This window comes from Pyrus communis, chromosome 6 (genome assembly GCF_041283825.1).
Source record: "Pyrus communis isolate YQ-2024b chromosome 6, ASM4128382v1, whole genome shotgun sequence".
Taxonomy (NCBI): domain Eukaryota; kingdom Viridiplantae; phylum Streptophyta; class Magnoliopsida; order Rosales; family Rosaceae; genus Pyrus; species Pyrus communis.
In genome coordinates, this window is record NC_142570.1 from 15,873,025 (window position 1) to 15,885,084 (window position 12,060).

Sequence of the window (12,060 nt, forward strand, 5' to 3'; positions counted from 1 at the left end):
TTACTATGGATTGCATGAAACTTATGCCAAGAATTCGTTTAACGCGATTGTTTATAAGCAACCTCCACTACTTGTGAATATAAGTTCGTAACTATTAGGTGAAACTCACTTATATTCTAGCGTCATATTCATGCATGAAAATTAAGCGTGCACTCTCAATAAACATACATAAATAAGTTATCAATCAAACGGTTAAACAAATTGAATCCACAACTTATGAAACGCAATTAGAAGTAATCAAATTAAAATGCAAGCATAAACATATATTTTGAATCACCCCCTAGCTAAAGGGGATTTTAGTTCCTCATGGTACAAAACAAAGGGAAATCAAAGAAACACCTAAACATTCCAACAACTCAAACTTGAATTGGATGAACGTTTAGGCACTCTTCTCTTCCTTTCCTCATTCGTACAAAACAAAGAGTATTGAAATTAAACATTGAAATCAAAGAAACACCTAAACATTCCAACAACTCAAACTTGAATTGTATGAACGTTTAGGCACTCTTCTCTTCTTCTTCGTTGTAGCACAAGGTCTAGGGATAGTTTGATGGTGTGAATGGTTTGGGAAGTGGTGGAAATGGAAGGATGGTGTTTGGATTGTAAGGGAGAGCACGGCACAAGGGAGTTTGATGTCTACATTTCTGCAATGGATGAATTTCTGAAATGGAAGTGTGTATGAGAATGAATGAGAATGAATGCAATGGATGCTTATTTATAGGTGAAATGGGGGGGAACATGACAGCTAGGAGGGAATGTGGCTGCATGTTTGAATGATTAAAGGATGCATGTGGGTTGGAATTGCATGTGCAATGAATATGTGGCTGCATGTGCAAGGGGACAATCTGAAAATGCATGTGAAAGCATGTGTTGGCTGCAATGATGAAATGGATGGGAGTGCATGTGGCTTAATTAATTAAAGGGAGTGCATGTGCAATGTTTTAAAGGATGGAATGCATGTGAATATGATGGAAATCTGATGGGAATGGGAGATGCATGTGCTGATTTATGCATGTGATTAAAGGGAGAGAATGTGGTGTAATGATGAAATGGAATAAGTGCATGTGGATGTGGCTGATTTGATTTATGGAAGATGCATGTGCATTAAAGATGAGTGAATGATTATGGGTGCATGTGGATGAATGTGCATGTGCAAGGTTGTTGTTGTGATAAGTGATAAGTGTATGGTTATGATAAGTGTATGATATGATAAGTGAATGATATGATAAGTGAATGATATGATAAGTGAATGATAAGATAAGTGGTGATAAGATAAGTGGTGAATGATAAGTGGATGATATGATAAGTGGATGATAAGATAAGTGGTGAATGATAAGTGGATGATATGATAAGTGGTGATAAGATAAGTGGATGATATGATAAGTAATGGGAGCATGTGAGGGAATGAATAATGAATGCATGTGTATGGTTTTGGGAGAAAGGTGGAGATGCACAGCATAAGGGATTTGGAAAGGTTTAAATGTCCTAAAACTAAAGGGAACAAGGTTCCAACACTTTGGTCTTCAATTAGGTCTTCAATTTCGTCCAACACTTTGGCGCCAAGCATAAGCTATCCATCCTTAGCCCAAAAGTGCTCCAAAAGTCTCCAAAATGCATCTTTTTGCTCCTTTAGCCCTTTGGACCTACAAACACACGAAAATAGCTTAAAGTACTAAAATAACTAAAGAAACATAACGTAAATGCACGAGAACAAGCCATTTAAGTCGCATGAATATGCTCCTATCAGTCATGTATAAAGATTTAACTCTTGAAATTATGATTATGGAGGTACCATACTCAATTTCTGGAAGAAGAATAGTGGAGACTACCCTAGTGAGTTATTTTGAGCCTAATTGCTTCTTTGAGAGGGTTTAAAGTGTTTCTACTCCTATCTTTTTCTTTCAATTTCACTTTAAATGATCTCATTACTTCTATGTTGTTTGGATACTAAGAATTACTCTCCGTTGCAGATACCATGTGTTTAGTATCATTCATGAATGAACTCAATGAGATGATGTTAGGCTATGCATGTTTTAACTACTCAAAGGCTTAAATCCTACCCATTTGTGTGCTCCATTCACCCTTGTTGCAGCCAAACACTTTAGCCTAATTCTTTCATCACCTACACCATAATCTACCATTCTAGCTCATTACAAGCCATACCTTATAGTTTGGGGAATACCAACGTGATGAAGACTAAAGGTAAATTGAGCTTTGGAACAAGATTGTGGCATGTACCGAGGGTACCTATGTTGAAGATGCTTCTAAAAAAAAAAAAAAAAGTTATAAAAAAAAAAAAAGAAGAGAATTAAAGTGGATACGAGTTCCAAATCTCCTCATTATAAGACATAGGGCCTGGATGCCAAAAACAAAGAAGAAAGAAGACAAACGCAAGCGAAGAGCATGATCCTCAAGGACATTTTGGTATGCCCCAAGCTCTAGTATTTCATATCAATTCTTTCGTAACCTATACCCTAAGCCTTGCATTACAATCTTGAGAAAGACCTAGCTGATCATTGAGGATGTATTCATGAGTGATGGTAAGTGTGTGTGTTATCTATATTCTTAGCATTTGATTCATTTCATGAGATCTACTCAGAAACTGTACTTCCATTTCAGATTTCATATGTGAGAATTTTGATTCCCTTTACATAATTTCACTCATATATGTTGTGGAGAGACTAAACCTTAGGATCAGAGTGAGAACTTGAGTGGAAGCTGTGAGGAGTTGAGTTGAGGCGAATTCTTTCTTAAAGCAATTGGGTATGATGACCTTGAAGTTGTAAGGCATGGAGAAATATCTTTATACGTTACAATTGATACGATTCTTTGAAGTGGAAAACTTTTGAGTTTGAATGTATGACAAAATCTTCATTGGTTCTTATTAGTTTGTTCAAAGCATGTTTTAGCCAAATTGTTTGCAGATTTTTGTAGATGTTTGTGGGTTCATCACTGTAAACCCTCAGGAGACACAACTCCTCCAACTAGGGACACCTAGGGGTTCAAAGGCTTGTTGCACATGCTCAGTGCAATCGTTTGGCCAGCGAAAGTGGTTTAGTTAGATGTTTGTGTTTTGTGTGTTTTAGTTTTAAGTTTGCTCGAGGACTAGCAAAAACCAGGTTTGGGGGTATTTGATAAGTCTCATTTTGCATGCATTTATATATTCCTTATTTGGCGTCTTTGGGATGTTTTTGGATTGAACTAGTTGCATTTTACATTATTTGGTGTTAGTGTGCAGTCAAGTGTGTATTTGGATCAAAGGGAAGGCAAATGAAGTAAAAATCATGCCTTTTGGTAGCTGAGCATTATTCCAAACGTGGAGAGGATTCTAGGGAGTTAAATTGAAGTCCAAATGAAGATCCTAGGAAATTTTGGTAGCTGAGCACTATTCCATTCGACATTCTCTCCCATTCACAAAAAATTGTTCTTCACTCAGTCCATTACACACGCATAACTTCTCCCATTTCACTTCATTTTCTGTCCATTTCTGTCCCAAGGGCAGAAACAATTCAACCATAACCAATCTACCTTCATCCGCACCACATTTGGAAACCAACACCGAAGGCACTCTTCAAGGAATTCAACATCAGTTTTGCTTCAAGGGTTTCTTCTTATTAATTCTATGCTCATTCATGTTTTATATTTTTATGTTAAATCTTTTGTAAACATGAATTGTAACTAATCCTCCTCTAGGGATTCGATGTAACCTTGCAAAGTTTGCCATGTATTTAAGTTAGAATGCTCAGTTTGTTCATCTATTTCTTGTTTCATTCTCTGATTTAATGGTGACTTAGTGTGTTGATTTTAATGTTTGATCATCATTTGAATTAATCACTAAGTTGTGTAGCCAAGATTAAAACACACATCATGCATAATCTTGGTAGATATGTGAATGAATGAAGGGAATGTTTAGCAAACATCATGCCGAGTTATTCCCTTTGGTTTTATGAAAGTTTCTTGTGCATTACATACTCTTGGTTATGAACCAAAGTTGCACATCACAACTAGGTTCATGATTAGAGACATTTGATCAAATCCACACATCATATGGTTGATCATTGACACACCCCGACCGAGATCGGAGCGTGCTGGCCGTCACACAAAGGTGACGTAGCCATGTGCACGTGCGGAAGCTAATAAAGTAGTAATATAAAAGTACGAATAATTCAAACTAGCATACAAGGTACTAATATAAGTGCTAGTAAGTGATATACAAAATCAGAGCAGGTCTAAAGCAGTCCAAACCAAAAGACAACAACAGTAGTATGCCCGAAGGCGGCCCTACAATAGGGAGTGTCTGTCAGAACGCCGAAGAGCCCTCAAAGGAAACCACCGCAACGGCTAAGCAACTAGAACCTGGAGGGGCGCAAAACAAAAGCGTGAGTGGGCAAAAACAAAGCTCTTTGAAAACCATTTAGCAAAAATACAATCTAACCCCTCGCCGTAAAACCTGTATACTTCCCAGAAAATAAACATATGTACGTATGTATAAACATGCACAACATGCTCGAGGGTATGCCAATCATGCTCAAGATATGCCATGCCAAAGCTTCAATATGAATGTAAGTGCCCAGGTATAAATCATATCAACCTTATAACGTCTGGCAGCCGGAGTCACCTAACGTGACCTGTACGGCTGCATCTAGAGCTCAAATCTCAATCTCAATATCTAAACCTGCCCACGAGTCGGAACCACTCTAAGTGGTCTGTACGACAGGCCTGGGTGTAACATATATATACGCTCTAGTGCTACGATCACGTGAAGGCTGTGCGAATAATCGCGGGTCACCTACGAGTCGGAACCACCTAATGTGGTCTGTACGACAAGCCTATGCACCTAACTTGGATCCAAGCTGAGCGTGTGGTGCGGGAGGTGAACATCACGTGAAGGATTGTGCCCTACTCTGGGCGGGAGCACTAACACCGGGGGTGCAGGTTATGAGCTCTCTAAGCATCTCAACCACTACTGAAACATAAACGTGAATATCACTTACCTGGCACTTACCTTTGCGTCCACAGCACCCAATATGCATATGTATATGTATGCCACTAATAATGCATGCAATGATGCCTAAACGATAATAATAAAGTGCATGGCATAATGTAAATAACCCTTTTTACTCAATTTCTGGGAATATAAATGTATATAGGTATATACGGAAAACAAAAGCCCACTCACTGGTATGTAGAAGGGTCGTAGCCCCCCTGTCTCGCGTGTGCATGCTCGTCCTCTGGGTATGAGTCACCTAAATGCGAAACAACTATAAAAACGTTAACTTTAAAGCACATAACCCGTTTCTCGTAATAACTTCTCATACATTGCTCAAAATGGACAAATGAATATACCAACGTGCTCTACACAACCTCAGGATCACAACCATATTTTTAAAATAATTTTTGGACCCCACACGCGCCCCCACGCGCTAGCACAGGCACGGACCTACGCGCCCCCCACGCGCGGCCACGTGCCAGGCACACTGACGGTGTCAACAGACGCCGTCAGGAATATTCCGTTAAACTGACGGAATATTCCGTCAAAACTAACCGGATCCGTTAACGGCGTTAGGAATATTCCGTCAGAATTGACGGAATATTCCGTCGCCTTCTTCATTCGATCGCCGGCGACGTCGCCGGCGCCGGAAACTGGGAAAACCTGCAACTTGGGTTTTCTCGCTCATTTTTCATCCGTTTTTCGTGATTCTTGGACCAAATGAAAGCCCTAGACTAGTAGAACATGTCCCAACAAGTTTTAAGGGCTAAAACTAAGAGATTATACCTGTGCAAATTCTTCAAAACCGGCCAACTTCGAACAGGACGATCCCGACGTCCAATTTTGTCCAACGAAGCACTCCGAGGCTCCTTGGGACCTCACCAACACATCTACAAGCTTCAAAAGCCCAAAAACTCAATGTATAAATCTTGCATGAACAGTACTCAATTCGGCCATTGATGAAACGACGTGAAAACGAAGTGTTTCTCACCTGAAAATGGTATGGCTGAGCTCGTCTCGACCTCACGAGTCGAATGGTGTAGTTGGTTCCTTCGATCTGTGGTGGTTTGAGTGTTTTTGATGTTTGTCCGTACTTCGAAGGGAGAAGAAGAAGAAAGGAAGAGAGAGAGAGAGACACGGGACAGAGGCAGAGGGAGAGGGAGAGTGTGACAGTGTGTGTGTGTGAGTGGTCCAACACCTACCACCCCACACAAACAACCCACAATGTGACAAAAAAACGAACTAGGGGCAAAATCGTAATTCCACACGTGCGTTTCGAAAGTTCCGGGACGGGATGTCACAATCATGTCCAAGTGAAACAAACTCAAGAAATAGGTAGATGAATGAGTATAAACTAATTTACAAACATGGACTTGGTTTAGCAATGGTGAAACCGAATCCCTAGCTTCATCTCCATTGGTACTATCTCATTTTATTAGTTGTTGAGTCATTTATTTGTGTTTACTTCACTTTCTTATACTTTCAAGTTACAACAACAAATCTGCCTATTCTGTTTAGTTTGATTCATTTCATAGAGTTCTTGCAAAACAAGTAATTACATAGGTCCAATTAGTCCCTGAGGATTCGACACCCTTGCTTGTGCCATTATACTAAATATATTCTAGCATTAGGAAGGAATAATACATCAACAATTGATCGTTGGCATGTCCTTGCATAGAGCACACACCACACACACTTGGTCCATGAATCTTCATTCCCTCGGCCAACTGAGAAACAATAGAAGTAAGGTTAGCTAATTGGGATTGAATTTCGGGCATAGAACTTACCTCATTCACTTGTGGCCGTGGGGGGTCTCTCTGTCCAACACCTTCGTATTGTTGTACATTATGTGCTCGGTTGGCAATTAGAACTTTTGCAGCCCCCGGAGTTTTATCCACCAACGCACCTCCCGCCGAGGCATCAAGCATTTGGCGTTCCATGGGAAGGAGTCCTTCGTAGAAGTATTGAATGAGCGGCTCCTCCTTCATTTGATGTTGTGGACAAGAAGCAACAAGTGATTTAAAACGTTCATAATAAGAAGGAAACGATTCACCTTGATTTTGTTGGATGCCACTAATCCGTTTCCTCAAGAGAATGACTCTTGAAGTTGGGAAAAACTTCTCCAAGAAAGCTCTTTTCATACTATCCCAAGATGTAACCGTTCCGGGTGCTAACTCGTACAGCCAATCCTTCGCCTTTTCCAAAAGTGAGAATGGAAAAGCCTTCATCATTAGAATGTTCCCATCGACATTTATGGGTGTCATGCTCGAACAAACAACCTCGAACTCCTTGAGATGCTTGTTGGGATCTTCCATGGAAAGCCCATGGTATTTCGGAATGTGGTGCAACAAGCTTGACTTCAACTCGAATTCATCGGTCTTGCCTTGGGCAGCCGCAGGGTATTGAATGCATAATGGTGCGGCATTGGCCAACCCCGAGGCCGAAAGCTCTTTAATGGTCCGATTGTCCGCTGCCATAACTTCTTCTTCCACTCTTTCAAACTCAGATTCGGCCACTGAACTTGAACTAGGTTCACTAGGTTCGGGATGCCTCCTCTTTCTTCTCAAATCACGTTCAAAATCGTCGTTAAAGTCCAAGATATGTGCATGCACAGTTTGAGAACTCCGCGTCATGCACTAGTACCTAAACCAAGAAAACAAAACAAAATAAGAAAACTAGGTAAATTACACTAAAAACATACGGCAAAAACACAAGGGATTAGCAATTTTGCTAATCCCCGGCAACGGCGCCAAAATTTGGTGTGAAAATTAACTTGACACACAAATTAAACCCTATGGATGACAATTGTAGTATATGAGCAAATAGGGATCGTTCTAGACCGGGGATTAACTAGGGATGCTAATCAATGTGAAATTGACTCAAAAACGTAAAAACAATATTTAGAACACTAAACTAGACTTAATGAATGCAAACCTAAAATTTAAAACACTCAAACAATCTAAAAGACTCAAAACAGCACAAACACACTCAAATCTGCCTAAAAACCACTTTCTAAGCAGTTTTGAGCACAAACACAAATTTGGACGAAATTAATTTGTAACTTGACTCAAGACTCTTAAAAACATAAACTAAATGTATTTCTAACTAATCTAACACTTTAAAATAAATGGGGGATTGGTCTTTGACGAATTTAAAATTAAAACAGAAACTTGGAAACAAAACAGATTCTAAAACCGATTTTGATGAAATAGAATGATGAGAAACTAGTTAGAGGGTTCCTTATCCACACATGAACATATGCATATAATTTGATTCCCAGTTATGACTTCAACAAACAATGAATGACAATGCTCCAAGTTAATTAGGTCCGCTTAAATTAACTTTCAGATTTCCCTAGATTCATTGGATTGAATGGGATACGCATTACAACCAAATTATTCCTAATCAAAGTCCCTAACTATGGAATACGCATGATAGAGACATTCAACAAAGATCATTAAGTTCAACGGAAATCATAAACATCGACTAGGCATTCATAACTATGGAATACGCATGTTAATCCAGCCTAGGGTTTACTAAACACAATCGTGACTAGCGATTTTTACTACTCATGAATATAAGTTCATAACGATTAGGTGAAATTCCCTTATATCCTAGCATCAAGTTTAGGCATGCAAATTAAGTGTCGACCCTCAACCCATATACATAAACAAGTTCTTAATCAAAACAGAAAAGTAAACCACATCTAAAGTTCATGAATTCATAACTGGAGTAAATCAAATCATAACCAACATATGTCCATGGCTTCAAATTCGCCTCTAACTAAAAAGAAATTAGTTCCACATGTTTAACATAATTGAACAACAAGTTAAATTAAACATGAAAACAGAAACAAGAGAAGAAAGAACTCCAAACACTCCAATAGTTGCAGATTGCATGTGCAAGGTTTCTTCCTTCCTTTGGACTGCACGGCACTACTCCTCCTCTCCTTCAATGGTGGCGGCACAAGGTGGTTATGGTGGTGGGAAGGTGTGGCTATGGTGGATGAATGGTTGCTTGGATGGAAGGTTGCGGCAAAGGTGGTAAAAGTGGCTGGAATTGTGTTTATGGGATTTTAGGATGTGTAGAATGGTGTGGCTGGATGAATGGACGAAAATTGGGTGAATGAGTGATCCCCCTTAGTGCCTTGCTGCAAAGCCTTATTTATAGGGCTAGGAAAGGTTTAGAACTTAGTTGAAACCAAAAGGTTTTGTACCAGAAATTAGGCAGAAATTAGGCACAAGTTAGGCAGAAATTAGGCACCATGTGTGAATAGATAAAGTCTTCTAGAAGGAATGCTTATATGGCTGATTTCTAGCCTTTCAAATTCGTCCATCCTCATGCCTCCATGCTTGCACTATCCAATCTTACCCAAAAATGCTCTAGAATGCTCCAAATTGCTTCTTTTTGCATACTTTGACAATAAAACCTGAAATTGCACGAAAATAACTTTAAACACTATAATTAACATAGTTTAGCTAATTAAATGCAAGAAAACAAGCTAACTAAGTCGTATAAATATGCTCCTATCACCTATCATTTTCTTACATTTATGTTGTTAGTTTATAGTTATTTTAGTATTTTGAGCTATTTTCGTGTGTTTGTAGGTCCATAGGCCTTATGAAGCAATAAGGTGCATTTTGGAGCCTTTTGGAGCAAAATTGGGCTTGGAATGTATAGCGTATGCTTGGAGCAAAAGGAATGGACGGAATTGAAGACTTAAGGATGTCAGGATTCCTAATCAAAGAAGGTTTCCTATTTTGGTTTAACCTTTCCTAATCATAAATGTCCCTAAGTTCCAGCAACATTGAAGGCCTCCTATGCATTCTAGGACATAAACCAAAGGTTCCTTGCACCATTCTAGCCCTTGCCGTACCTACTTTCCCTTTTCTTATTCCTTGCCGCATAAGGTAGCCTAAATCCTTGCCTAATTTCAGCCTTAAAACACATTCCTATTCTATTCTAAGTCCTTGTCGTGCAAGGGGATTGTTTCTTCCCTATTTTGTGTCCCAAGATCACATTCCCTTTTAATCCTAGTCAATGCCGCATCCTACATTCCTTTTCTCTCCTATTTTCTAGCTTTAATCTTTCCTTCCCTTTTCTTGCTGCATGTCACCTTCCTATCACCTTTAATTTCTGATCTTAGTTACTTATTTTGATGAGATTCTGACCCTTAATTCTCTTGGACAAAATAGCTAAGTTTCATTGATCTTCCCTAAGTCTTTACCGCACCCATACACACATATTCATTCATAAACACAATTCAGTCACCATTCATCTCTGGCACCACTCATAGCCGCATCCTTCCAGTCAACCATCATCCATACATTGTCGCACCCTATCTTCCACCATACCTCCTTTCTATTCATCTATCCTTCACCCTAAAACACCACAAACCACTTTCTGATGCGAGATTTATACGCACACAAATTAAACCCTCTTTTTGACAATTGTAGTATAAGTATAAGTAGGGATCGTTCTGGACCGGGGATTAGGAGGGATTGCAAATCACTTGGAAACTGACTCAAAAACGTAAAAACATAATATAAAACACTATACTAGACTCAAAGTATGCAAAACTTAACAACGTAATATAAAGTTTAAAACACTTAAACTAAACTCAAAGAATGCAAAACTAAACAAACGTAAAATACTTAAAACAAATCAAATGATTAAGACTTAACAAAAGATGGGGGGGATTGAGTTTGATTTGACGAGAATAAAATGCACAAATTGTAATTAAAGGCAAAACGTAATTATGAATGCAATGAAAATATGGATGATGGAATAGCCAAGGGGTTCTTCTCCACACATGTTACACTTGCATACAAGATTGATTCTCAGTTGGTCTTTCGATAAATTATGAAACTCAACGCCCCGGGTCAATTAGGTCCGCTTAAATTAACCGTCAAGTTTTCCTTAAGTCAATGAATTGGATGGGTTTGCGCAACGCAATTCACAACATTCTCCAGAAGTCCTTTACGTGAAAAGCACGATAAAGATACCATCAAAGATCATTAAGCATTATGAAAACTATAAGTATTGACGAGGCATTCGTTACTATGGAATACGCATGAAACTTATGCCAAGAATTCGTTTAACGCGATTGTTTATAAGCAACCTCCACTACTTGTGAATATAAGTTCGTAACGATTAGGTGAAACTCACTTATATTCTAGCGTCATATTCATGCATGAAAATTAAGCGCGCATTCTTAATAAACGTACATAAATAAGTTATCAATCAAACGGTTAAACGAATTGAATCCACAACTTATGAAATTCCAACGAAAGTTAATCAATTCATATTGCAAATATAAACATAGTTTCGAATCACCCCCTAGCTAAAGGGGGTTTAGTTCTTCATAACTTTGAAATCAAAGAAACACCTAAACATTCCAACAACTCAAACTTGAATTGTATGAACGTTTAGGCACTCTTCTCTTCCATTCCTCATACGTACAAAACAAAGAGAATTGAATTTAAACTTTGAAATCAAAGAAACACCTAAACATTCCAACAACTCAAACTTGAATTGTATGAACGTTTAGGCCATCTTATCTTCCTCGTTGTTGTAGCACAAGGTCTAAGGTGAGCTTTGGGGATTATGGATGATGTAGAATGATAGGTTTTATGGAATGGTGAAGGAAGTGATGGTGTTTGGATTGGGAGGGAATGCACGGCAAAAGGGAGTGGTTTTGTGTTGTGTGTTGTGTTGTGAATGGAATGAATGAATTGTGGCTGCAATGCATGCTTATTTATAGGTAAATGAGAGGGAACATGACAGCTAGGAATAGGTGGAAATGTGGCTGCAAGTTTGGTGAATGATTATGAGTGAATGCATGTGAATGTGGCTAGGTTGGAAAGTTGGAATTGTGATGGGGAGTGCACGGCAAAGGGAGGAATATGTGGCTGCATGTTTGGGTTTGTTTAAAGGGTGCATGTGGGTGAATGTTAGGTTGAAATAATGATGGAAAAACAGCTAGGAAAAGAGGGAATGCATGTGGAAATGTGGCTGCAAAGAGAAGGAAAGCTGGAATGTGGAATGGGATGCACGGCAATGGCAGATTT

General features: G+C 39.0%; 1 protein-coding gene across 1 annotated transcript; it reads right to left on the minus strand.

Moving 5' to 3' along the window:
• Positions 1 to 6,600: 6,600 nt before the first annotated feature.
• On the minus strand, positions 6,601 to 7,623 carry LOC148696345 (uncharacterized). Its single transcript, XM_088695189.1, has one exon. The coding sequence runs from the start codon at positions 7,621 to 7,623 to the stop codon at positions 6,601 to 6,603; it is 1,023 nt and encodes a 340-aa protein (XP_088551315.1).
• Positions 7,624 to 12,060: the final 4,437 nt, after the last annotated feature.